This window comes from Catharus ustulatus, chromosome 4, assembly GCF_009819885.2.
Source record: "Catharus ustulatus isolate bCatUst1 chromosome 4, bCatUst1.pri.v2, whole genome shotgun sequence".
In the NCBI taxonomy this organism is placed as follows: Eukaryota; Metazoa; Chordata; class Aves; order Passeriformes; family Turdidae; genus Catharus; species Catharus ustulatus.
Window position 1 is genome coordinate 2,470,388 of NC_046224.1, and position 27,996 is coordinate 2,498,383.

At 44.8% G+C, this 27,996-nt stretch overlaps 1 protein-coding gene across 3 annotated transcripts in view; it reads left to right on the forward strand.

The window, feature by feature from the left end:
• Positions 1-21,945, forward strand: part of CHCHD3 (coiled-coil-helix-coiled-coil-helix domain containing 3) — a 133,453-nt gene extending 111,508 nt beyond the window's left edge. For all 3 annotated transcript variants that reach the window (XM_033058743.1, XM_033058745.1, XM_033058744.1), the window contains 2 exons: positions 15,758-15,893; positions 21,302-21,945. In XM_033058743.1, the coding sequence (XP_032914634.1) occupies positions 15,758-15,893; positions 21,302-21,328 (163 nt within the window). In that variant the 3' untranslated portion in view covers positions 21,329-21,945. The remainder of the gene's footprint in view (positions 1-15,757; positions 15,894-21,301) is intronic.
• The last annotated feature ends 6,051 nt before the right edge of the window (positions 21,946-27,996 follow it).

Here is a 27,996-nt window from a genome sequence, read left to right on the forward strand (position 1 = left end):
CCACTTTTTAAGCTGCATCCCTTCCAAGAGCAAGAAGTGGATGGTGTTATTATATTTTAAATATTTCCTGGATTTTCCTTCCTCCATTTAATCCCTGAAATTACATCAGCTGTGGCTTCATCAGTCTCTAGGGGTAATTAAACCCCATTAAAAGGGGGAAAAATACAAATATCCCACATGGGTTTGGATCAGAGACCTGGCAAATCTTGTGTCTGCAGTTCCTATTGCTGCCTACATTAAACTGATATTCCAAATGTCCATGTGGAATGTTTTATCTCCACCAAGGCCCTGATTCACATTGATCAAATTGGGAATTATCAAATGCTTCATCTCTTTATGAGCCTAATTCCCATTGATCAAATCCTAAATGAGCAGGTTCAGGCAGTTCCTGCAGTCCCCAAATCACATTAAAACAACATTACAGGGCCATGCTGCCCCTCCTAAAACTGGAATTATCTTCCCACAGTTACATTATAACCCCAATTATTCCATTATGAAGATGGCTCTGTTATAATGAGGGGTTTACACAAGAAGAGAAGAATGCAACCTTACAGGAAGAGCTGGGCTTTGGGCAAGGATTTGAACTTTTCCTAATCAAATTCTCCCTTTGTTTTGTGGGTTTTTCCCTTAATTTGGAGGGCTGGGAGTGGGAAATTCAGCAGCTGCAGCAGTGACATTTTATTCCCTCGTGGTGTCTCGAGCCAAGTGACATCTTCATTATTCATTTAAGAAGCAGAGAGGGCAAAGGCAGCCTCAAATAAATGTTTTTATCTTTGGGTTTTGATTTCTGCTGATATATTTAGAATTCATAGCTGTGCATTAGTGCTTTTTCCTCAATATTCTGCCATTCTGGAATTGCTTCTTGCTGCTGGGATTTTTTGGGGGAAAAACTGAATCCTCAGCCATCCAGGCTGATGGAAACCCCAAATCTTCTGGGGGATTGACTGATCAGTTTGTGGTGAGGTTCCCCCCAATAATGGAATTAAAACAATCCAAAGTTTGCTTGGACACTGACAGTTGTACTCCAGAGGATCTTTTGCATCATCTGGGTGTTTATTCTGAATCACAGATTCCTTTATCCTGAATTTTTTGGACATGACTCTCTCCATCAATTCCCACAGAATGAATGGAAATAAATAACAAATCATCAATATCACATCTTCCTTTAATTAGGATTTCTCTGGGTTGTTAATGTTTACTGAAAATAAAATTTAAGGCATTGTTATAATCAGAAAATCCTGGAGTGGTTTGGGCTGGAAAGGATCTTAAGGATCTTTCAGTTCCAGCCCTGCCATGGACACCTCCCCCATGAAGTTCTGTTTGATGCTGAGCTGTGAATATTTGAAATATTTGCAGTATTTTCTGTGTGTCCTGACTGGTGTTGCTGTGACTGTGAAGCTGAGAAGGAGCATAATGAAACCACAGTAAATTAATAACAGCAGCACTTGGATATTCAGATATAATTGTCTCACAAAGCAGTGGTGCCAATTCTCTGGACACTGAGGGGGGAAAAAAAAAGCAGGGTAGAGAGAAAATCAGCTTTTTATTGATGACTTTGGACCAAGTCCAGGGAAGTGTGGCTTTATTTCCCTGTCCTCGTTACCCTTCTGATGTTGGGGCACATATGGTGACTTTTGAAGGGCTCTTGCACTGCCTGTAAATTAGGAATATTGATAGTTTCTTAATGCAAATATCTTCAGTCAGCACCATGCAGCACTCACATACCTCTGTAACACAGAAATCCTTGTTGCAAAGCCAGCCAGAAAATTTGTGCTTTACTTCTCCAGACCCAGACTTTGTACAGCTCCTTAAATAAATCAGTGATTCCCAAAGTGGTTTGGGTGAAGGGACCTTAAAACTCATCCCATCCCACCTTCCCTAGACCAAGTTTGCTCCAGCCCATCCAACTTAGCCCTGAATTAAAACCTAAAGTTAAAGCTACAAATTACCACTTATTTATGAAATACCACATAGTATTTTTTTCAAACACAGAAAATAAATCCTGCAGGCTTTGTGCCTTTAGTAAAGCTTTTTTTGCTTAGCCCAGGGCAGTGAGTTCTGCACAGAAACCTGAATTAATGTTTTCCCTTACAGCAAATACAGGTGGTGCTTTGTCAGGAGAGAATCACTGCAGGGTTGTTTGCCCTGATGACACTGTTGCTGGTGGTATTCTTGATTTTTTTTGTCATATTCTGTCTGGGGATGATGATCCCAAGCTCCTCCTGACATCTCTTAGAGAGGTGTGAGCTGTTTGTAAGTGATGCTGAGAATTAAAGAATTAAATATTACACAGCCATTGAGCTTTTCTTAGCACAGAGGTACCCAAAGGTCTTATTTCTCTTTCTGCTCTTGCACCTCTTCACAAGAGCTGTGAGTTTTTTTTGCAGTGTTCAAGCAGAGGTGTGTGATCTCAAACACATTTCACCCCACAAACCAAGTGTGGGTGCAGTTTGCCAGCATGGGAGTGATGCTGCCACCCCTCTTAGCTTGAAACCAATCCAGATTCTGAGTGCACAGAGCTGCTGCAGGTGGGCAGAGACACCAAAGAGACCTGAATAAATCCTTCCAGCCTCTTGTTTACCTTGAACATCCCAAACCCTCCTCCTTTTGGATAATCTTTTTGCTCAGATTTTTCAGTCAGGGCTCACCTGAGGGCTGCAGGAGCAGAGCTCACTCCAGAAATCTGCTGGACTTTGTGCTGCTTTGTGCAAAGGATTGTGCTTTGACCCAGGGAACCTTAAAATCATCCTTAAAATCTTAAAATCATCCTTAAAATCAACCTTAAAATCAGTTCCAATTTAAAGAGGGGACTTTGGTGGGCAGCAGTTGCTCTGCACCTATAAACAAATCAGAGAATCCTTTGGCTGCTCTCCAGGTATCCTTTGGAATCTCAGAATTCCCTAAAGCCACTTTTCAGTGTGTTTACCTGTGGCTGTCACTGCAGACATGACAATTTTGGGTTTCCCTGCAGCCACACAGGTATTTCACTTTGTTCCTTTGATCAGTGCAGTCCATTAGGAGTGCTGGATGAAACATTTGGAGCTGGTGGAATATCTGAGAATCAGTGCATGGGGATGTGTTTTCATTGAAATCCTGGAGCTGTGATGTGAAATTTAAATGTGCTTGTTTGCTCAGGAAACAGGATTGAAGCTCTGACTGTGTTTTTTTGAGAGTTACATTAACTTTTAAAATCCATTATTCAAAATTTAGATAGCACATTAATAAAGAGAGCAAGTCAATTCTTTCTATGCTTGGCATAATCTTTTTTTTTTCCTCCTTTTCTAGAAATCATGGAAACATTCATTAAATCTCCCCTCAGGCTATCCCCAGTTTTTCCCACAGTGAGATCCTTTACTCTGTGTAATGGAGAAAGCAATCTTAAAATTAATGTTTATAAAGCACCGAGTCAGGAGTAGGAATTTATTTTTTTATTTTCTATGAATTAATACATAAAAGAAAAGATTTTCTGGGAAGGAGGGGACAGGTAGAACAGGATAATTATTGTAGGATTTTGTTGTGGGGGATATTGTGGGATAACTGTGTGGGTTATTGTGGGATAACTGTGTGGGATATTGTGGGATAACTGTGTGGGATATTGTGGGATAACTGTGTGGGGAAATTTGCCTGTAGGAGGGGATTGGAACTGGATGAACTTGATGATGTTTAAGGTCTTTTCCAAGCTGAACCACTCTGTGATTTTATCATCTGCAGGTCCTTTCCCTATTCAGAAAGTTCTTTTCCTGCTCAGGGTGGATGTGTTGGAAAGAGAAATGTGTTCAGCTGCTTTTCTGCATTTGCTTACAGAGGAACACAGAGAAATTTTAAAATAATTGTGAAAGCAGTGAGGGAAACTCTGCCCTCACACCTCACACCCAGTGGAACTGGTTCTGATTCTCCTGTTGGGGAGAATTCCTGGGTGCCCTTTGGGGACAATCCCTGCTCTGGCTGCAGGTTTGGGAGCTGCTCCTGAGGAATGAGAGGCTCTTCCCACTGTGTTTGGCATTCCAGGCTCTGCCAGGGACATCTGGCTGCCTCCTCCAGGTTTATTCCAAACAAGGAATAAACCTCTTGTTTTAATGTTTTATCCTTTGTTGGGATTTCCTCCAAACACGAGTTCCCAATTACAGCATTAAAGCTGGGAGGTTAAACCCCACAGCAGCTCCTTTTTATTATTAATTTGTTCTGTAGTTCCTAATCTTTTGTGGCTGAGATTTACAAATACCTTTTCTAAGGATGTTTTTAATGAGGCTAAGCCATCTGTAGGATCAAATCCTACAAATCTCACTTGGGAGCCTCCAGCACAGACCTCCCTTTGGGGAAGGGGGAATGTTTCCCAGAGCTGGTGGGGGGATTTTTTTAAGGAGAATTCACCTGTTCTTGGGTACAGGGTGAAGAATGAATTACCAATTATGTCTATATGTTACCACTTGACATTTAATCTCCTTTCCAGTAGTGTTGGAAAATCAGGGGGAAAAAAATTAAAAATACACTACAGCCATTCTGTTGGACTGCACCTGAGGGAAATCACAGTTTAAAGGCAAACTAGGCAGTAAATATTTGGGGAAATAATCTCAAATTTTGGGTTTTGTTGCAAAGGGCTGTCAGACTCAGAAAAAGAAGGTTTGTATAATGAGCATTTAGGTCTCTTATAAAGTGGTTAAATCATAGGATCACAGAAGGGTTTGGGCTGGAAGGGACCTTAAAGGACACCCAGTGCCTCCTCTGCCCTGCAGGGACATTTCCACCATCCCAGCCCCAATGTCCAGCCTGGCCTTGGACATTCCAGGGATCCAGGGATGCTCTGGCAATTCCAGCCCAGCCAGGAATTCCTTCCCCAATCTCCCCTTTCCCCATTCCCTGTGTCCTGTCCCCCCATTCCTTGTCCCCAGTCCCTCTCCAGCTCTCCTGGAACCCCTTTAGGTCCTGCAAAATACAAATTAAGACAGGTCAGGTCCCCCTTCTCCTCCTTCAGAGGGTGTGGGTGCCACTGCAATAAGTTTATTGATTGTGTCAGGTCTTCAGTTCAGTGCCTGAATAGACAAACCCTCAGTCCACAGATCTCTGACTGAAATCCTGATCATTTCCCCTCCTCATTTCCCTGCAGTTCCTTGAGCAACACCCACATTTTCCTGGGGTCTCAGTTTTGTGCCTGAAAATTCCCTTTGTAGCCCAATACACATTTTTCAAGCTGGAAGGGGAATAATTTCATCCTGCATTGAAAGAAATGAGAAAAGCAGTTATTCCTTTCAAACTTCCCTTGCCACTTAACATGGCTCCCACTTCCAAGCCATTTAGGAGCTCCATGAAGCCCCTGGGTTTGCTCCTGTGCATGCATTAGGAGCAGAGCTGGGTGATATGGAGCAGATTTGCTGTATCATGGACACATTTATGAAGATTGATAACAGCCAGGGCTCGGTGTTAACTTTTATTTTCAAACAGGCTGCAGGAGAAACTGCCTGGTATTGCTTTGGGGCTTTGATTTATGAAAAGGTAGCTGCATGAAAAAGACATCCCATAAAGCAGCTCTGCTGGCAGGAGCATTATAAAGCAGGGTTGTGAGTAAAGCAAACAATAACTAACTGTAATTATGTTCATTATTGTCTCTCTGAGCTCCCTGTACCTTTTTTTTGGGGGGGGGGGGGGTTGCATTTACTCCCTCCTCAGCTTTTAAGTGGACTCACCTTTCCCACAGAGTGGGAAAATCCTGTTGGTTTCTGGTGGCAGCACCCCCAAAAGAGGCTTTTTTTGTATGTATGGAATGAAAGAGGTCACTGAAATTATACCTGTTTGCACAGTGATGCCAGGAGGAGGAGGAAAGGTAAAAAATGCTATTTCTCTTACAATTCCCATCACTGCTGCATTGTCCCCTAAATTATGCCTGTTCTGTGAGGCTTACAGTAATTTCACAATTATAAGCTCCACCATTTTGACTAAAATTTTGGTCCAAACCTGGAAATGCAGCTTATAATCAGGTGTGGCTTATATATGGACAAAGAAGGAAAAGTTGCTGTTTTAGTTTGGAGGACAGGTGTCTGCTGAGAAAGGCAGGAGCCTCTCTTTGAAATGGAGAATGTAAACCCCCTCCCTCCAAATTATTATAATTTTGAAATCAAGGGACTCTCGGGCAAAGATATGGGAATAGGAATAACAGTTCTTTACTAGGGAAATTAAAATAGAAATACAGCACTACAAAGAACAAACCCCAAACCCTGACACAGTCAGAGTACAGCCTGACACCCGTCAGGCAGGGTGTTGGCAGCAGTCCCATCCCATGGTGGCTGCATCCTCCTGCAGTGACAGATGTGGCTCAGTTGGAGCAGTGCTCCTGTACAAGGTGCAGTTTCCCTCTAAAGCTCCAGTGGGGATGTGGAGAAATCCGGTTTTCCTCTGGAGTCCAGTGGAGAAAGGGGCTCCCTTAGTGTCCCAAACCCTCTGTTTTTATCTTGGTAAGAAATGTTGGGCTCTTCCCCCTGGCTGGAGCAACTCCCAGTGGGATGCAGTAATTTTATCAGTGCCACAGTGGGACTCAATGGCCATGAGCAGAAAATGACTGGCTGGAGGAAGGATGGGTTGTGAAAAGATAAAGAACACTGCCCCAGCTGGTTTATAAACCATGGCCATGAACAGGAGATATCCCATGAGATAAAGAACACTGCCCCAGCTGGTTTATAAACCATGGCCATGAACAGGAGATATCCCATGAGATAAAGAACACTGCCCCAGCTGGTTTCAATGGATGCCCATTAGCAGAATATCTCCCATGGAGATCAGGATCACTGCCCCACCCTCAGCAGATGGTGACAGAACAGAAACCTTTGATCACACTCTGTGTTGTAACCCAAGACAGTTGCCACACCCAGACGTGCGGCTTATAATTGTGAAATTACTATTTCAGACTGTTGCATTTCAGCCCCTTGAAAACAGAGCCAAAAATCCCAGCACGATGGCAAAGATCACCAGGTCTCAGAAGTATTTTCCTTCTCTCAGCCTGGCACCATCGTTTGTAACAAGATGAGCCTGAGCAGCAGCAAGCTGAATTCTTCACTCAGCAGCAATTAGCAGAAAACTTCAGTGAGAACCAATTGAAATCAGGGGGCACGACCTAAGTGGGGAAAATGTGAGTGGTTAATCTAAAGTTTGTCAAACTTGAGCTGCTTTAACTTAAAAGCTTCCCTTTCCCAAACTACCTCAAGACCTTGCAAAAAGAAATAAGAACTTGAAAATCATCTGTGCTGGGGTTATAAAACACAAGAACGACTTGCTTGGAGCAGAGTGAAGTTCTGTTAAATAACCAGTGTCTAATTAATGCTGCCAGCACACAGACAGGACCTCTGAAAGGTTTTTGGGAGGTTTCCATCAGAATCCTCTGCCCTTCTCCCCCAAACTGCTCCCCTCACAGATCCAGGGAATGGTTTGGGTGGGAGGAGACATTCCAGAGCATCCAGTGCCACCCCTGCCATGGCAGGGACACCTCCCAATGTCCCAGGCTGCTCCAATCCTTCCTTGGACATTGCAGGGATCCAGGGATGCTATGGAAATTCCAGCCCAGCCAGGAATGCCTTCCCCAATCTCTCCTTTCCCCATTCCCTAAAAAAACCTAAAAAATAATTGAAATTAAGAGAACAATGAAAAAATGGGAATGTTGGCATTTACAGCTCACCCCTCCAGCTCCAGCTCCTGACCTGGTCCTGGTGAGAGGAACATTTCCCTTCCTCAGGTGCCACACAGGATTTTGATTCTGTTTTCTGTAACACACTGTACATCACATTAAGGCTAAGATATGTTAGAGCAAGGTCCAGCAGGCACTGGTTATCAGCAGGTTCTCAGTGGGATTATTGCTCTTTGTTGGACTTGATGACATTTGATTGTTGTTGCAGCCCAGCCAATTCTATTTTATGAAAAGAGGGGCTCAGCCTCATCCCAACCCAAGACTTGTGGAATCACACATGGCCTTTGTTGCTTAGCAGAGTGAATCCAAGCTTGTTTTCTTAAATAACTTCATGCCCAAATGAAAAATTGGCATTTATTCTGCTGTCTCTTAAGATTACAACCTTCAGTTCCCTCGAGTGATCGTCACCCACGGCAGCAGTGAGGCTTGAAGTGTTTAACTGGTGATTGCTTTGTCTGGACGCTGCTCCAGCCCATAATATCTTTTATTTTTGTGGTCAGTTAACAGGGTTTTGGGGCCTTTTATAGCTGAGGAGAATAGTTAAATATATATTGCTCTGGAGAGTAATATTTGGATAATAATGTGCCAGGAGTTAGTGTCTCGTGGTGCTTTGTGTTGAGTGCTGTAGTTGACCTTTGCTAGAGAGGAGAAAAGTGTCTGCTTGTTAGAACATATTATTTAGCATCTTTAGAAAGGCAAAACTGGTTGGTTTTGGGTTTTTTTGGTTTTTTTTTAGTGTGAAGATTTTATCACCACAGTTTGGGGATGATGGTGTGATGGCAGGTTTTTACAAAGCCTGCAGTGAGTTGTAGCTCTTAAAAATAAGTGGCAGTAATAAATCCAGAATGTGCTTTGCTCTCTGGATTTGGTTTATGCTGCTCATTTGGGTCTGTCTGTATTTTTTGTGTGTGTCTGTGTGCTTTACACGCACAGTGATGTACAGTTACTGTGGAAAATTTAATGCAGGGACAAGGATAACATTAAAATGGATCATTTAAATAGATAAAACTCTCTTTTTTGTCACATTTGTATAGAGGCAGGTTTCAAACTGTTGCAGAATTATTTTTTCCTTTAAAAATTAGAACTACTAAGGTTTAATCTATCATGTAATGGTAGTTAATATATCCAAGGAGTCCTGCAACTGGTATCACCATTTCTGTGAGAAACTCCAGCACAGAATCAATTCAGTCTCCCAGAGCCTGGATCTGCCTTTCCATGAGCTGGAGCTGAGCACAGCCTTGATTCCTTTAATTCCCTAAACCTTCAGAAACCTCCTCCAAATTCCTTATTAGGATGAATAGTAAGAAATTCTATCACATGGTGTTGTTTGCACTGATGATCCTTGACTTGTGTTCTCCTGAACAGCCAAGTGGAATCTTGCCAGTCTTCATTAAATAATTCTTTTTTGGGTGAGTAAGGCTGAGCTCAAGTGATACCACATGGAAACTCTAAAAATAATCTGTGATCTGGGTTTGTATCATGGAAGGCAAATGTTGGTTTGCTGATCATGTAATCATGGAATTGGAGGGGTTGGCTCCATTCATTGCACTCTGGAGCTGGGAAGAGTTGGGATTTTGTCCTTTTGGCTATATCTGGGATCATTCTTTGTCCCTGAACTCAAAATTAGGAGCTGGGTTTGATCTGTGCAAAGCCAAGAAGTGTTTCTCTATATATTTCTATATATAACATTTAGGTACTACAAAATATTCCACAGAGATAAAACTGCTCCTCCTTGAGTTCCTTCTAATTAAAGCCTGCAGTTGCTAAATTATCTTTGTAGCAGCATCCATGCCCCTGTTAGAAGGAATTTGTATCATTGCCATCCATGTGATTGTTTATTTTAGTATCCTGCTATTCACTAAAAACTGTCCCTTAAGCTAAAAAGGAAAGTGCATCCTAAATGTGGGTAATTCCAACACTCTGCTCCCCTTGCAGCTGCAGGAAGCAGCTGTGGGAGAGGTACATGTGTGCATTAGTGGTGGTGTGCTCTGGGTTTTAAGAGGGGATTTTTTTCTATTTTTGGAGGGGAGGGGAATTTTATAAACAAATAGTGGTTTGGGATAATGCAGGTCTGTTCATATCAATTTAAATAAATGTATTCAAACTGATTTTGTCTGTCAGGGTGGATGGGAATCCTGTCTTCATTTGGTGGCTTGCACCTTGAGATATTTGGAATTTTGGCAAGCACAGCAGGTCAGATCAGAGTCTGGGTTTTAGGGAATGCTGTAAAAATGAGGGAAGAATTCAGTGATACCATTTTGCCTTCAAACAAGTGGTGGTGTGGTGCTTTCCTGAGCCAAATCTTGCTTGTAATCTCTTCTTGGGCATCTCACACCTTCCTGTAAAATTATTTTTGAACCTAAATGTGCTTTTGATAACCCCAGTATCCTCTAACAGTGAGTCCCAGAAAGGTTTGGATTCTTTCTTCATTGTGAACCCACCACCAGGAAACCTGTCTGGCTGCCCCTGTCCTGTAATCATTGATCATTTCATCCTGTAATTCATTGATAATTCACATCCAGCCCTTGCAGTTGTCCTTCCCTGGCCTGAAGAGATCTGATCCTCATGTGGTGTCCTGAGGGCCTGAAGATTTTCCTTGCCAGCCATTCCCTGTGTCCTGTCCCTCCAGACCTTGTCCCCAGTTCCTCCCCAGCACCTTGGAGTTCTGTTTGTATTTATTTCTTTGCCACATTTAAGGTCATCATTTCCCTCTGATCACCTCAGAGAAGCTCTTCCCTCCCTGTGTGCACTAAATGAATTCTTACAACACAAGAAAATGGTTTCCACTTTGCTTTTCCAAGTGGCTGCTCCAATATCCAGCCAGCATTCCAGGTGGGAAACACTCTCCAGGTTAAAAATCCAGCCCTCTTCTCTTTTCTCTTCTCTTCTCTTCTCTTCTCTTCTCTTCTCTTCTCTTCTCTTCTCTTCTCTTCTCTTCTCTTCTCTTCTCTTCTCTTCTCTTCTCTTCTCTTCTCTTCTCTTCTCTTCTCTTCTCTTCTCTTCTCTTCTCTTCTCTTCTCTTCTCTTCTCTTCTCTTCTCTTCTCTTCTCTTCTCTTCTCTTCTCTTCTCTTCTCTCTTCCTTTCCCTTTCCCTTCCCCTCTTTCTCCTCTCTTCCCCTGAATTCCAAAGGCCAGAATATTTCAAATAGATCTTTGTTAGCTTCTGACAAGGTTGAGTAAGAGATGAAATAAATGAGAGGGTGACAAACATTTCCTTGTGATTTTGGCTGTGCTGGGGTTTTGGAGAAAGGACATAAAAATGACATGGAGAAAATTAACACTGGACTTGATCATGAGTAGCACAAAAGGTGCTACAACTTTTAAGTCATTTATTTAATATTACTTTGTAGATTTTTTTTTTCAATTGCAGAGCAGAAACTACCGTGGTTCTCTTCCAGTATTTCAGCAGAGATTCGTTAGAATTCTTTCTTTTACACCTTTTGGAGAAGTCACACTCTGCATTGGAGTGTAAATAAAAGCAAGAATCAACTCTGCAGTACTTGATCTTTTGCTGGCAGCACTTCCCACACAGTGATTGTGAGGGCTGTGTGTGGGCACAGCTTGATTAGGGAGCAGCATTTGTAGATATTCAGCAATCAGATCTGTGTTCTTCCTTCCAAAGGGTTGGAACCATTTGGTTTGTGCCTCACACATTTCAAGTCATCACCTACTGCATGTGTGAAGCTTTAAAAATAGTTTAATAGAAAGAGTAAATTAATGTAAAAACTAAAAATAATGGTGCAGCACTGAGGACCTTCATGACCATATGGCCTTTTGTCTTTTTTTCCCCCTGGGTTGTGTTGTACAACTATTTTCTGTGCTGCCCATCCTGTAGATTTGCTGCTGGAAGAGGCTTTTTGGGTGAGGTAATGTTAAAAAAACAGAAGAATCCTCTCACCAGCAGCTTTTTTGGGTGGTGATGGAGAGCACAAGCCTTGCTGCTGTTTCTGAGGTGTCCTTCACACTTGAGCCCTTCCCTCAGGGTCTCCTGAGCTGAGCTCACGTTCCTCTTGCTGCCTCCATATCCAAAATCCCTCCAGTGTGCTCAGCTAAATCCATCTCTGCTCAGGCTACCAACATTCATTTTACTTTTTCTTTTTCCTCCTGGCCAAAAGAAGTGGAATCTTGCCCTGACTGTGAATGGTGAAAGCAGCACTGCAGATTCTTTCCTACCCCAAATTCACATCACCCCTTCCATCCTGCCAGTGGCTTCCTCATCAGTGTTACCCAGGAAAATCACACATCTTCACTTTCCCAGCCCTGCAGTCCCAATTCTGCTTCCCTGCTATTTCCAGCTCCCTCCTGACTTCTCTCTGAAGCATTTGTGGCTGCCCCTGGATCCCTGGGAGTGTCCAAGGCCAGCTTGGACAGGCCTTGGAGCAGCCTGGGACAGTGGAAGTGTCCCTGCCCATGGCAGGAGTGGCACTGGATGAGATTGAAGGTCCCTCCCAACCCAAACCATTCCATGATTCCATAAGAGAAGGAATTTCTGCTGGACACAGACTAAATAAAACAGGGCAGAGCATCCTCTCCAACACCCTCCTGTGCTGGTGCTCTGGGGCTCAGTGTTCATTTTTAGGATTTTATTTCTGAGGTAAGACTTCCCTGGACTCCCCCATGCTGGGAACCACCCCCAGTTTGTGGCTGGGATGTGCTGAGCTCTGTGGAGGAGGCACAGCAAGATTTGATCTTGAGGAGCTGCAGGTTGGGCTGTTCTGTGCTGCTTGGACACAGAGGATCAGTCTGCTCTGGTTTATTCAGTACTTCACAAGTAGCCAAGGGTTACACAAATAAAATCAGCTGCCTTTGATAGGTGTCAGCACTTTAATGAGGAATTAAATTAAGCCCTGGGTACTCCTGCCCATCTCATGGCACTATTTTTATCTCACACTCTGCTTTTTTGTTGCTATTTTTTCCCCCCCATATTTTATGACAATTGCCTGAAGTCCTGATCTGGGGGGGGATTATTGCAGATACCTGCACAGCTGGAAACTCATCAGCCATTCAGATTCCTTCAGTGAGAGTGTCAGTTTTAGCACAAACCTCGCAAAGCTCACTGTGGTGATTTCAAATTTCCTCTTTAGTAGACATTTTGTTTGAATGCCATGAAGGGGCTCCTCTCCCCAAGCCCCCAGGAGCACAATAAGCTATGCTCTTTGAGAGAGCCCAGATGAGTACAAAGTTCCCTTCATTAAATTTTCTTTTCATGCTTTAGCATAGAATATTTTCTTTTTAAGGCCGTCTCTCTCCCGTTTCCTTTTGTGGTTTTTTTCATCCTGTTACCTTTATGAGGTTGTGATGCATCAGCTCTCTGGAAAAAGGTGGGTGCATGGCTCCCTCAGAGGTTTATTCCAGCACTGAAAGATTATTCTGGCATGGGAGGTGCTTCAGGAGCAGCTGGAGAAGGGAAAGCAGATGAAGGAATTGCAAACTTCACAAAACCATGTGGTGCTGCTTGTACAAAAAAAGATTTTGGGTGTGTTGGTTCTGTGAGGGAGTTCTGGAGTTGCACTGAGTGGAGCTGCAGATCTGTCAGCATCCCCTGGCATTGCTGCTGCACTCCCATGCTTTGTGCTTTTTCCTTCAGTTTAGTTGGGAAATGCCTGAGTAGTTAAATAAATAAATAAATACATAATTATAATGTAGGACACAATCTTATTTACTTTACAGGGACAGATAAGACAAGGGGCAAGAGGTTTGAACTGAAAGAGGGGGATTTAAATGGGATTTAGGTGGGATATTGGGAGGGTGGGGAGAGACTGGAATAGAATTCCCAGAGAATTGTGGCTGTCCCTGAGTCCCTGGAAGTGTCCAGGGCTGGATTGGGGTTTGGGACACTCTGGGACAGTGGGAGGTGTCCCTGCCCATGGCAGAGGTGGCACTGGATGGGCTTTCCAACCCAAACCATTCTGTGATACTCTGGTGACACTTTTCCTGCCACATGTCCCAAAATACAGATCTCTCTCAGGACATGGGATAGTTCAGGAAAGGAATCTCCTGCTCTGAGCATCTCCTTGCCCTGCTGGGACCAGACCACATTGCTTTATCCACTCAGGCATTTAAAACCTCCACATTTCCCAAGAGATTCCACATAATTGCTGGGTTTGCTCTATTTACCTTTTCTTATGAGCTTTTCCCTCAGTCAAACCCCACAGACCCTTAAATTCTTCTGTAAAATAACCTTTATTCATGGAACCACAGAATTATTTGGGTTGGGAGGGACCTTAAAGCCCATCCAGTGCCACCCCTGCCATGTAGGGACACCTCCCACTGTCCCAGGTGCTCCAAGCCCCAATGTCCAACCTGGCCTTGGACATTCCAGGCGTCCAGGAGCAGCCACAGCTGCTCTGGCAATTCCATCCCAGTCCCTCCCCACCCTCCCAGCCAGGAATTCCTTCCCAAGATCCCATTTAAGTATTGATTGATGTAATCCTAGCAACTTCAGGAGGTTCTCTATTAGGGAGACATTTCATTCCCTTTTGGAGGAGTTTCCTTGCTGTTGTTTCTGAGTCCTGGGATCCATCCCTGACAGAAATCAATGGGAAACCCTTCAGAGGGGTTCCCATAATGGAACCTCCTTTCCCAACAGAGATCCTGCAGCCTGTGGTTTATGGCCCTCTAATGCCAGGCAGTAATTTCATTTATTGCTTTCCCAAAGGTGCCAGCAGAGCATTAGGGGAGTGCAACAAGCACAGCTGATCAATACAGAGACAAGAGCTCACCTTCAGATTCATCCAAGAAATGGACTTGGCTGACTTGAAGGAAGTGGCCTTGTTCTCACTGACCTTCAGAAATCCTCCCTGAAAAATCAGTGTGAAAGAAATCACTGAGGGGCAGGAGATGTTGTGTCTCACAGGGATCCCAATGTATAGAATCCTTCAAAACATTCAAATAAGGAATAATACCTGGAGTTTGGTCACTGATTGTATGGCTCTGGGGAAAAAAAAATAAATTCAGAAGCTCTTTATCGTGGCTTAAAGAAAATACATTGACAGAATTTATGCAGCAATGCTAGAGCAGCCCATTCCTTTCTCTCTCTGTATATAAGAAGTCGCTTTAAAATCACTTGTGAATTAAGGCACAGCAAGGTTTACTGTGGATATTTTTAGTTAATTCAGGCTCTCTTGTGTTGCTTTATCAATTCACACCAGGGCTTTGGGCATTTTAATTGAGCTTGGGTTTAGCTGGACCTAAATCATCACTGCTGGGAGATGTCCACAGAGACATCCCTGGTGTTTCTGGTGTTCCCTGTCCCAATCCAGACCTTGGCACCCTCCCTCCATGTGCAGCAGTTTGTGGTTGCACATTTTGATGCCTGGCATGCCTTTGAAGCACGTGCTGATCTCAGCACAGGGGGGATTAAGGGAAAATCCTCCTCCCTAAGAGTCTGCAGGAGTTTGAACTTGGAGATCATAAAGTGTGGAAGCACCTGGGACTGCATTTAAATTCTGGTTTAGATTTCACAGATGCAGGGTAATGAATGAAAGGAGAAAGAGATGTTTTATATAGGTACACACTGTAAAATCAAGGTGACTTAACATTCCCTTTTTTTAGCACGACATCTTCCGTGATTATCAAGAAATCAATTCCCTGGAGGAGCAGCGTTTGTGCTTCATGTGTCATTTCCCTGCTGGAGGAGAACAGATCTGCTTGGCCAATCAGCAAAATGAGAATCAGAACCACAGAGTGGGTTGGGTTGGGAGGGATCTCAAGGATTACCCAGTTCCAACCCCATTTCCACAGGCAGGGACACCTTCCACTATCCCAGGGTGCTCCAAGCCCCAAAGTCCAACCTGGAAACTTCCAGGGATGGACAATCAATGCCAGGACCTCACCACCCTCACAGGGAAGAATTCTTTCCTCTGGAAGTGCTCAAGGCCAGGTTGGACAGGGCTTGGAGCAGCCTGGGATAGTGGAAGGGGGTGGAACTGGATGTGCTTTAAACTCCCTTCCAACCCAAACTGATCCAATAATAATAATAATAATAATAATAATAATAATAATAATAATAATGATTAAATAGAATATTTTTGTCTTTCCTGAGCTGTTTTTAGAAGGAAACCCTGAAGCTGCTCTCTGTTCCCACAGGAGATATGAGTCCCATCCCATCTGTGGGGAGCTGCAGGATAAAATCCTCCAGTGCTACCGGGACCATGCCCAGGAGACCCTGAGCTGCTCTGCCCTGGCCAGCCAGTACCTGCACTGTGTCAATCATGCCAAACAGGTGAGATTCTGGATCTGTCCTCTCTGAAAAGTGATGGAATGATGAGCAGAGGAATTTCCAATGACTCCCTCCTCCATGCCTGAACGTTTCCCAATCCCTGCGTTCCCAGAGCTCTGTGGAGACCGCTCAGGGTTGATTTAAATGCTCAGGTTTCCATCTCTTCCCCTGGGAAGCTGTTGTTGAGTGTAGGAGCTCTTGCTGTTGGCAGATATTTCCTTTTATCTGCAGTTTTAGCAGTCAAACAAGGGGATTAAAATACCTGGTATCTTTGCCATAAATATGAGAAACTCAAACTGTATTGGTCAGCACTTGGAATTCTTGATTTCTTCTGTCTCATGTTATGCAAAGCTCTAAAACTGTTCTTTACCTGCTCTTGCTCTCCTCTCTTCCAGTTTTTTAGGGTATGGATGTCACTGCCAATTAAAATCTTTGTGCTTTATTAGTGCAGCATGAAGGAAAATGACAGTAATATGCAAATCATTAAATTAAATGAAGCTACAATTTCTCAGTTTTACTCTTTTTCATCAGCTTGCATCTTCCAAATACAGAAATACATATGTTGACCTCAGTTGTGTTTTTAAGCAAACCAAGAAATGTGCTCACAGCCCACGTGCAGGATGTGTAAAAAATGCTGAAATCACTCTGGTGATCTTTATTTCTGCCCAAATCTGTGAGTTAATGTTTGAGCACGTGAGGACACCCAACTTGATGTGAGAGTGGAGACCTGGAGAGCAGGGCTGGTGTTTGATCCTGGTAATCACCTTCCCTGGGCTTGACTCTGCCTGGCCAGAAAATCCCTGAGACTTTGCCTCTGATTTTTCTTTGTGACCTTTTGCTTTCAAATGCTGCAGCCTCGAGCTGATGTTCCCAAAGATCTGCTGGAATTAACACAGCTCATTGTTCCTCAGTGCTTCAAATTCACTTCCTTTAATAAATCTTTTATTGGTAGTTGTTGTGCCAGCCCTGGAAGTGTCCAAGGCCAGGTTGGACAGGGCTTGGGACAGTGAAGAAATTTTCCACAATATCCAACCTAAACCTCCCCTGGTGCAATTTGGGGCCATTTCCTCTTTTTCTGTCACTTGTACCCCTGTTTTGGTTTGTTCTGTAGTGGATTTCCCCATGGCCCTGCAGCACTAATGTAGTGCATGTATAATTTTTTATTATTTTTAAAGGATCCAGAAAAAAAAAAAAAAGGATTAATTACTTAGACATGTTTAAGCTCTAACTCGAGTTTGTATCTGATAGGAATTTCTTCAGAAGGCTCTGATGAGGATGAATTAATTCATGTTCAGAAGGTGCAGGAAAAGCAAATTGCATAAATATGAGCATTAGGTTTTTGAACCCTTTTAAACACCTTTTTTTTCTGTTGAAGATCTTCATCCAAGCCTGTCAAGTAGTTAAAAGTGTTTCCTAAATGTTTCTTATTCTGTTTCACACATGCTTCAAGATGAGAATTCAGAGAGGTTTCTCTCATGATAACAGAGAAGGAGAAGCCTTTTATGATGGAAATATTTGCAAGCAGGAGCAATTGTTTTTCATAATGAACACCAGCCCATCCTCCACACGCTGCAGCTGTAATTGTAATTATTTTTACTCACTGTTTGCCCACAAGTCCAGACAGTTACTTTGAAATAATTCCTAAACGCTGCTATGAAATCACTTCAAAATTACCTTCTCTGTGAGCTTGGTTGGGAGCCAGAGGAGGGGGATAAATGGCAGATTCAGAAATGAAAAAGTTAACTGACACTGGCTACAAGAAACAAAGGAAGAAGAAAATTTGCTAGAGGGAATAGAGCAAGATATTGAAAAGCAAATAAGTGAACTAATCCGATTTCCTGGCGGTGAGTCTGGGCACTTGTGCTCGGGCTGAGCACACTCTGTGCTTTTCATAAATTGAATTTATTGACTCCTCTTTCTTTCCTATCTTGCTTATAATTATCTCCCCCTCTCTTCTGTGTGCTCCTTATTTCTCATGCTGTCTGTAATCTCATGTCTCTATCTGTCCTTTTCTCCCCTCCTTAGAAAAGCCCTGAGAGTTGTTAATTCAGAGGGGTTTGACACGTGGCTCTATCTTCCCTTGAAATCTCTTCCCAAAGTCATGAGGAGCTGGGGAGATGAATTAAACTCTGTTATTAATGTTTGCATGTTATTGTAATGATAATGCCAGTAATGGAGAGGAAAACTTAACCTAATGGAGCCATTAAGGGGAAGAGATTTGGATTGTGTGTGGCATGTGTTTGTGCTGAAATAACTCCAGCCAGACCATCCATGGCTTTTTAATCTTTTTCCTGGTGTTCCAGCCATGGGTATGAACAATAGCTGTTAAAATACACATTTGGGGGCTTTTTTTCTCAATATTTCCCCCACCCTGGGCTACAAATCCTTCCATAAAAAACACATCCATACATGGTTTAACAAATTTCCTGTTAAACCATTGAATTCCAGAAGGATTCAGGGCTCTTCAGGCAGGTGAGGTTTAAGAGTACTTAAAATAACAAAACCAGCAGATGCTGGTGCCTGACAGCCTGGCTATAAAATGTTGTCCTTCAGCCTTGTAACCACTATTTTTATTTGTTAGATCAAGTGGCTCCTTAATTATGCATCCTAAATAGAATAAAAGCAGGGATTTTAGCCTCATCCTCCAGGATTTTTACTTGATACCAATTTCCAGTCGAAGAGAAAAAAATCCATGGAATTTGTGAATTGAAATGCAACAAAAAGAGTTCATCATGTAACACTGGCCTCATTGAAGGAAGTTCATTGTGGACCAGCTGCTCTCCATGGGGTTATGTATTAAAAAAAATAAAAATTAAAATATTTTAAATGCATTTATTTTAAAAGTCAAGAATAAAACACTAAAAAACCCCTCAAAATGTAGATAAAATCAAAGCAAGGCTTGGAACACCCCTGTTTGTCTGAAGGTGAAATTTTGTGTGCAGAAATATGAATGTGATGAAGAAATAGCTGCAATTTCTTTCCTTAGGACACTAAACAGAAATAGCCCATTTTTTCTCAGATTCCTTGGGAATTTCCTCTGTTGACTTGTGCACTGTTAAATGGACATAAAGTTAGATATTCAGCCCAGAGATGGCTTGGAGTGAGTCTATAATTCCTCTGTAAAAAGGAATTTTCCAGGTAGAAGAGCCTTCCTGAGCTTTCCAGAAATCTCCATGGGGGTGCCATGGATTGGAGGTTTTGGGAACAGAGGAAATTTCCCCAGATTTTTGTTTGCAAGTGCACCCAAGGAACACAAAACTGACTCCTTTTATTCCATCAGCCTCATCTCCTCTGTGGATTCTGGCGGATTTTGTGGCACAAGGACAGGCACCACCTGTTTGAGTGGATGCCTTGGGGAATTTTGGAGTCAGAATTGTTAATTTTGGAAAATCCCTCCAGGATCATCGAGTCCAAGCATTCCCAGCACTGCCAAGGACACCACTGCCCATGTCCCCAAGTGCCACCTCCACACTTCAAAGGGCTTTTAAATCCCTCCAGGCTGGACAATCCTTTTGGGAAAGACATTTGATCCCAAAATCCAATCTAACTGCAGCTCTTAGCCCTTGCAGGAACTGGGTGGAATAACACAGTTCACCAGGTTGTTTTTAGGAATAATGTGAGAATTTGGTTGAAGCCAAACCTGACATGGTTTTAGTTGCCTTTATTGTTAATTATCACTAATTTCCATGACCCTGACAATGCAGTCCAAGCTGTGTAGTGTTGCTCAGACACTGGAGGAGGACCATTGGAGGTCACCTGTAAGGTTTCAAGGTTTAAATTTGGTTTGTTCCTGACATAAAGCCTCAGAATTATTAAATCTCTTCCTACCATTTCTTGCAAAGAGACTCATAATTAGTCCTTGCTTGTTTGATGGGTTTTGTAGACAAGAAAAATGGTTTGGAAGGGACCTTAAAGCTCAACTCATTCCAGCCCCTGCCATGGGCAGGGACACCTCCACTGTCCCAGGCTGCTCCAAGCCCTGCCCAGCCTGGCCTGGAACATTTCCAGGGACAGCAAACCTGGTCTAGTGAAAATAATGAAATTATTTTAAAGGTCCTTTCCAACCCAAACCATTCCATGATCTGTGGCTCTGTAATGAAGCCTGTCTTAGTTTGGAGGACAGGTGTCTGCTGAGAAAGGCAGGAGCCTCTCTTTGAAATGGAGAATGTAAACCCCTCCCTCCAAATTATTCTAATTTTGAAATCAAGGGGCTCTCAGGCAAAGATATGGGAATTAGGAATAACAGTTCTTTACTAGGGAAATTAAAATAGAAATACAGTACTACAAAGAACAAACCCCAAACCCTGACACAGTCAGAGTACAACCTGACACCCGTCAGGCAGGGTGTTGGCAGCAGTCCCATCCCATGGTGGCTGCATCCTCCTGCAGTGACAGATGTGGCTCAGCTGGAGCAGTGCTCCTGTACAAGGTGCAGTTTCCCTCTAAAGCTCCAGTGGGGATGTGGAGAAATCCGGTTTTCCTCTGGAGTCCAGTGGAGAAAGGGGCTCCCTTAGTGTCCCAAACCCTCTGTTTTTATCTTGGTAAGAAATGTTGGGCTCTTCCCCCTGGCTGGAGCAACTCCCAATGGGATGCAGTAATTTTATCAGTGCCACAGTGGGACTCAATGGCCATGAGCAGAAAATGACTGGCTGGAGGAAGGATGGGTTGTGAAAAGATAAAGAACACTGCCCCAGCTGGTTTATAAACCATGGCCATGAACAGGAGATATCCCATGAGATAAAGAACACTGCCCCAGCTGGTTTATAAACCATGGCCATGAACAGGAGATATCCCATGAGATAAAGAACACTGCCCTGCCTGGTTTCGATGGATGCCCATTAGCAGAATATCTGCCACAGAGATCAGGATCACTGCCCCACCCTCAACAGATGGTGATAGAACAGATACCTTTGATCACACTCTGTATTGTAACCCAAGACAAAGCCCAAGATGAGTGCAGCATGTTCAGATGTTGGGGTTTTGATTCTGACTCAGAGCCCAGGAAGGAGACAGGTGAGGAATACTCAGTGTTGGATGTTTTCAGGATATTTTTCCTCAAGAGTTTAATTGCTGGGAATGGGATTTTTCTTATTGTAAGGTCAGGTGTTTTATTTTCATTTAATAGCCACAGCACTAAAGCCATGATAACATGAGGGGAGATGAAGATGGATCATTAGTGAGACTCTTCAGGCCTCCAAACCAGTGCCTTGTTGAGTCCTCAAATTGCTTCATTCCTCTTCTCTGCCATGATGTGTTTATCAACAATGTCTTGTTCTCTATCCTTATTTTAAAAACTTGCAGCTCTTGGGAAGGAGTTGTAGCCAAACTTCAGGGATTGTCTGGGATAACTTGGAGTTACTAAAATATGTGTTTGTTCTTCTCTCTTCCCTCCCCTCTGATCATTTTTGCAGCAGAGAATGCTTGGGAGAGGAGGATAAAGGCATTGTCCAAATCAAGCACAAGACCATCAACTAATTTCAGCAGAAGAGCTTTTTTTTCTCCCCAAGAAGGATCTGGCAGCCCATTTGCAGGGCAGCCCAACAAAGAGAAGAAGTGGAAGAGCCATTTGAAGGGCAGCATCCTCAGTCCCAGACCTGGATCCTGCTGCCCCGAGCTCGCCCGTCCGAGGCCGCTGCTCCTCCTTCTCAGAGCCCACTTATGGTGATTGAAGGAAGGGAAAGAAAAGAACCTTTCTCTGGCCTCAGAGAGGGAAAACATCCTTCAAATGCTGCTGTTTCACTGTAGAATCCCCTCTGTCAGAGGCAGGGGGTGTAACCCTTGCAGCGCCGGGACGTGGCCGTTCCTTGGGAGCAGCCACTGGTCCCGGTGTCAGAGTAGAATTGTGAATTGTGCTTTAACTTATTTCCCAAATGACCTGGCTTGATGAAGTCTCTCTCTGCAGGCCTTCTGCTGGAATGATGTTTGTGATCCAACACTTAGGGTTCTCCATGGCCTTTTCTTCTGTGGGATGGTTCTGTTGTGCTCCTCGCTCCTATCAAGTCCTGACGAGAATGCCTCGCTCTGTACCAACAATAAATCTATTTTATGCACAAGATTGGTGCTGCAGTCTGTCTCCCTTCCCACTCCTCGGGGGTGGATGGTGTTCCCTCTGCTGTGTCAATCATGCTTGCCCAGCAGATGTTGTTGCTGAAGCTTTCAAGCACAGACTTTCATGCACAACCAGCCCTGGTGTCAGGAGCAGGGTTTGGATTGAGCTGTTTTCCATCACAGCCACTTAAAAGGATCCCACGTGATGGGAGTGTTGTGATTTATTCACCAGCACTTCCCTCCTTGGGAAATGCTTGTGAATGGAGCACCACAAGCTCCATTGTTGCCTGGAAAAGTTTTGGGTTCCCCATCCCTGGCCAGGTTGGAAGGGACTTGGAGCAACCTGGGATGGTGGAAAGAGTCCCTGCCCATGGGAGGGGGTTGGAATGAAATGGTCTGAAGGGCCCTTCCCACCCAAACCATTCTGGGATTCTGTGAAAGGGCAGAAATCCCCCACAAATCCCCAAACCAGCTTTGTGCAAGCACCCAGTTTCCTTTAATTCTTGTTCTTCAGGTAAAAAGTGCCACACTCCTTGTCCCAAGCAATCTTAGAAGGGACTTTTTACACAACAGTGAAAGTAATGATGTCAAATGAGCAGCGAGTCTGGAGCCTTCTGCTGTTTATTTACCTGTTCTCCCTCTCTAATTGGCTGTGTTTGAACCTCATCCTACTGAACAACTGCGGGTGCACCTGTGGATCTCATTTATTATTCATGCAAAATATTACCAGTGACTTTCCTAATTATCAAGATGCTTTGTGAGCACTGTTTAATTAAGGATTTTTTTTTTTTTATGCTACCCAGAGAAGCTAGGACTTTTTTTTTAACATGCCAAGCAACTGTAATGTTGGTGGGAGGGGAGGATCCTGGAGTTCAACATCAGGTGCCAGGTAAACTGCTCAGGAGAAACAACAGGGACATAAGCACCGTGTTTACATGGTGACTTGCTGTAGTGTTTACAAATCAGCTAACTCACAAATCCTTCTCTCTAATGTTCTCTTTTGTAACAGAGAGCCAAGGAGTTGGCAGAGCCAGCCTTGCCAGACTCAGAATTGGCAGCAAAACACAGCACAGAGGAAAAGCAGACGTTTCTCAGGCCAGATGATGCTGTAAAATCAGGGGAAGAGCTGTGTCGGGAAGGAAGGTCTCTGTTACTGCCAAATGTTTATTGGTTTCTCATCCTGACAGCCTTGAGCAATGAGAGTCAGCCTTGCCTGCTTTGTTCCAACTGTGTTTGAGGTGTTGTGTTCTTTAAACATCTTCTGTGGCATCAGGGGTGGCATCTGCAGCCTGTGTGGCTTGGGGGAGGCTGGTGGCAGCAGCAGGGTAAGGACTTTAGAAGTGGCCCTGGTGTGGGCTTGTCTTGGTTTGGAGGACAGGTGTGTGCTGAGAAAGGCAGGAGCTTCTCTTTGAAATGGAGAATGTAAACCCCCTCCCTCCAAATTATTATAATTTTGAAATCAAGGGGCTCTCAAGCAAAGATATGGGAATTAGGAATAACAGTTCTGTACTAGGGAAATTAAAATAGAAATACAGCACTACAAAGAACAAACCCCAAACCCTGACACAGTCAGAGTACAGCCTGACACCCGTCAGGCAGGGTGTTGGCAGCAGTCCCATCCCATGGTGGCTGCATCCTCCTGCAGTGACAGATGTGGCTCAGCTGGAGCAGTGCTCCTGTACAAGGTGCAGTTTGCTCTGAAGCTCCAGTGGGGATGTGGAGAAATCCGGTTTTCCTCTGGAGTCCAGTGGAGAAAGGGGCTCCCTTAGTGTCCCAAACCCTCTGTTTTTATCTTGGTAAGAAATGTTGGGCTCTTCCCCCTGGCTGGAGCAACTCCCAATGGGATGCAGTAATTTTATCAGTGCCACAGTGGGACTCAATGGCCATGAGCAGAAAATGACTGGCTGGAGGAAGGATGGGTTGTGAAAAGATAAAGAACACTGCCCCAGCTGGTTTATAAACCATGGCCATGAACAGGAGATATCCCATGAGATAAAGAACACTGCCCCAGCTGGTTTCAATGGATGCCCATTAGCAGAATATCTCCCACAGAGATCAGGATCACTGCCCCACCCTCAACAGATGGTGACAGAACAGATACCATTGATCACACCCTGTGTTGTAACCCAAGACAGGGCTTCAGAACTGTCCTGGGTGAGCACTTTCACACTGTTCCTGGTGTGGATCATTGCCTTTAAAGTAGAGCAGTAATTTTGGATATTTCTGGCATTTCACCACCCACTCTTTTTGCCACCACTGCATTTGTGTACCTGCACCCCTGTCCTGCTGTAGGTGTTGGATTTCTTCCTTCTCCCCATTTGCTGGTGTGGGTGCTGAAATCTTAAAATCTTGGAAACCCCCTTTCCTGGGGTTTTGTAAGTATAGAAAACCTATGGAGAAGTTTCCCTCCTACTCGTGATTTAATGATTTGTGACCTTTTCAGCACCTGCAGATCCCAAACCAGCAGCAGCTGTTGGTGCCAGCAGGAGCTGCTGGGACAGGGCAAGGCCAGCTCCTTCACAAGTAGCAGGGGCAGAGAGTGTGGAGAAGTGCCAGGATTTTTGTCCAGGGTGTCAAATGTGATTTACAGAACCCAGAAATCACCATTTGTCCCATGCCAGGTGACAGCACGCTGCAGCTCCCTGCCCATGGTGAGTCCTGCTCCAGATAAAAGCAGACAAGGATTTAGATTTGGGTGCAAACAGCTGCAGATGTGCATTTTGTGACCTGCTCAATCCATAATTTGTGATGGTTTGTGTTGAGCTGACACTTCTGGGAGCTGCCTGAAGACACAAGAGGGGATGTGGGAGGAGAGGGCAGACGGGGAGCAGCTCCTGCAGGCAGCAGAGCCTTTTCTGTGCTCAGCCTCTCCCAGCTCTGACCACAAAACCCTCTGTGAGTCCTGGCCAGCACTGGTGACACCAGCCACCTTCCTGCTTTCTGTCCCTGAGGAGCTGGGGGCTGTTCCTGCTGTCCCAGCAGAGTCCAGGACAGCAGTGAGTGATCCCAGAGCAGGATTCAGTGGAGCTCTGAGGAGGTGAGGCACAGTGACAGGGATGCTGCTGGTGGGTTCTGCTGGTGAACACCCTGCTGCTTTCAGCTCTGGCTTGGCTCTGTCACCTCCCTGGCTGCTCTCACAAGTGTCAAACAGAGCCTGGGCTTCTCTGCTTTGATCCCAGGAGCTGCAGCAGCCTCTGCCCCTCCCTGGGGACAGGGACAGGAGCTGAGCTCGGCCGTGGTGTGAGTGGGACTTGGCTCTCCAGGTCCTTGAGAGGGGCAGCAAAATTCCAGGAGAACGTGGGGCACTGAGCAAGGATGTCAGCTCCATGTGAACAAAGACACTGGGTAATTAGAGAGGTAATTAGCTTGGTAATTACTAAGGTAATTAGTTTGATTCTCTCTCAAGCCAGTAACTGCTGGGAAGTGCTGGAGGGAACACCTTGAGTTTCAGGCTGCTGCAGCCCCCTGAGGTTAACCCTTCACCCCCTGCAGTGGCATTGATGAAAACGGGGTGGTTTGGAGGGAAAAGAACCCTAAACCTCCAGTTGGTCACAGGTCTTGTGCTCAAAAACTTCTGAGCCACCTTCTGATGACAGCCAGAAGTGCTCGTGGCCTGGTCAGGGCAGGACTTGGTGAGTTTATTGCAAGATTTTATATTTCCTTGAGAATGCTGGGGACACCTTTTGGGTGGGGACACTTCTTGGGGAGCTGTTTGGAAGTGTCCCAGTGTCATTGCTGAGGGTGATCCCTCCTCCTTGTCCTGCATCCTTCAGTCCTGGGTGTGCTCTGCTGCTTCATTCCATGGAATCCCAGATTGGTTTGGGTGGGAAGGGACCTTCCAGCTCCTCTCATCCAGCCCCTTCCAACCTGACCCTGGAGTCATTTCCAGCCTGTGTCATATGAAACCAGATATTTTCTGACCACCCTGCCCTAAAAAAACCATCCTTGGCAAATCCTGTGGGTGGATAGGGCAGTGCAGCTGTCCCAGTGATCCCAAATTAAGATCAAACTGCCAGTGCTCATTTGGGAGGCTGGAGCTGCAGGAAGTGGACCCAATTCCCCACTGAACTGCAAACTAAGCAGATTCTTCCTCGTGTTCATCTGTTGCTGATACAGAAATAGCAGGGCTGGGAGGGACTTGGCACGTGCTGGAGTCCACTATTCCATAAAAACTGATAGCAAGAAATTCACAGGTTCCTTCAGCTCCTTGCCACACTGTTCACAAGTTTGATCATGGTGGAGAGATCAGATCTGCAAAGGGTTCAGAGGGTGAAATGCAGTGGGAGCAAGGAGATGAAAGTCCATTAATAGATGAAACACTTTTGCCAGACATGAGAATTCACTGGATCTCTCTCCTGTTCCCTGTGTCAGGTAGTGAGAAAATTTTTTCCCCCTTTTCAGTTTTAATATTTTTAACACTTGGCCTGCTTTGAAAAGGTCAAAGTGAGCTCGAATGTCTTCTAATGTGACTCTGGGTGAAAAGCAGGCAAAGAAGAAATCTGTATCCCAGAGCTGCCTTTAAACAGCAGAGCCTGATGTGTTTAAAGGAGTTTGCAGCATTGGGTGAGGTCTGGCTGATGGGCAGGGGGTGTTTGAGGGCAGGAAAAGGGCTCTGATCTCTGGTTTTACTGAAAGCCCCACTCCTGGAATGGGGCAGACAAATGGAACTTCTGCTTTTGCCTGAAAAAATCACCTGTGGCACGAGAAACTGTGAGCAGGATCCAGCTGCAGGAGCCCAGGAAAGGAGCAGAGCAGGAGAGGAGTTGTGGTTTTACACTCTGGAAGTTGATCCTGTTGCTGTTATTGGGAATAAATAATGTGAAGTGCTGGGAATGGGACACCTGAGTGAGGCTGATTTAGAAAGAAAAGCACTTTTTTAGCATCAAACAGAAGGGAAATCCCCCAGCTCCTGTGCCCTGGTCCCAGTTTGGCCTCAGAACAGCAAGGGAATGTTGTGGCAAACAAAGAAGTGCCTGAGTTCTTTGTTCCTGCAGGTTTGGGGGGAAATTGCTGGAGAGAGGAGATGGGAGAGAGACAGGAAAGGATATTAAATAACCTCCAGTAAAACAAGAGCTGGTTGTGATCCACTCCAGACCCTCTGGAGTGGGAATTTTCCTGGGAAGCACTGTGATTTCTGGGATCTGCCTCTGATCAGAATCACTCACTCCACCAGGGAACTCCTTGTGCTCCTTGGATGCCAAGTGCCCCCTCAGGGAGCCCCTGAAGTGTGAATCACCACCGAGCCTGGCCTTGCTGTGGGGCTTTTTTTTTTGCTTTAAATGCAAGGATTTTAGTCTGATGTGGCAGCACTTTGGGGGCTTTGAGCACAGCTGTTACCCAGGGAAGCAGAGAGAGAATCAAACCTGTGTGTGTCACCAAACCTTGGTGACTCAGGGTTCCCTGGGCTGCTCCTCCTCCTTCCTGGGGTCACTCTCTGGGACCTGGTGACCTTTCAGCTCCTTTCTGCTGCCCAGTGAGGTTGGAGCCTCCTGCAGGGGACCCCATGCTAGAGGTGAATCCTTAAGGCTGGAAAAGATCTGAAACATCATCAGATCCAACCATCAACCCAGAGCCACCACATCCTCAAGTCACCTCCAGGTGTTTTTTGAACATTCCAGATGCTGGGATTCAAGACAAGGGGTCCAGAAGGAGATTTCACCTCCCTTCTTTCCCCAGTTGAACCAAGCAGAATTTGAGTTTTGCTCCACACAAGAGATGCCAAGTGCCCTATGGGGCTCACCCAGGTTGGGCTCTGGGAGGAATTTCTCCATGGAAAAGGTGGTCAGGCCTTGGAAGGGGCTTCCAGGGAGGTTTGGAGTTCCCATCCATCCCTGGAATTCCTGAATGGATGAAGAACTCAGTGCTTTGGGCTGGGGACAAGGAGGGCATGGAGCACAGCTGGGACTGGATGGTCTCAGAGATTTTCTCCAGTGATTCTGTGATCAGGGGATGTGGTTTGTAACTTGAGCATCACTAAATGCCTCATTCATCCTGTGTTTCCTGGTGGAAATAACTCTGCCAGGCTGGAGAACACTGGAATGTGTGATGGACCCTCCAG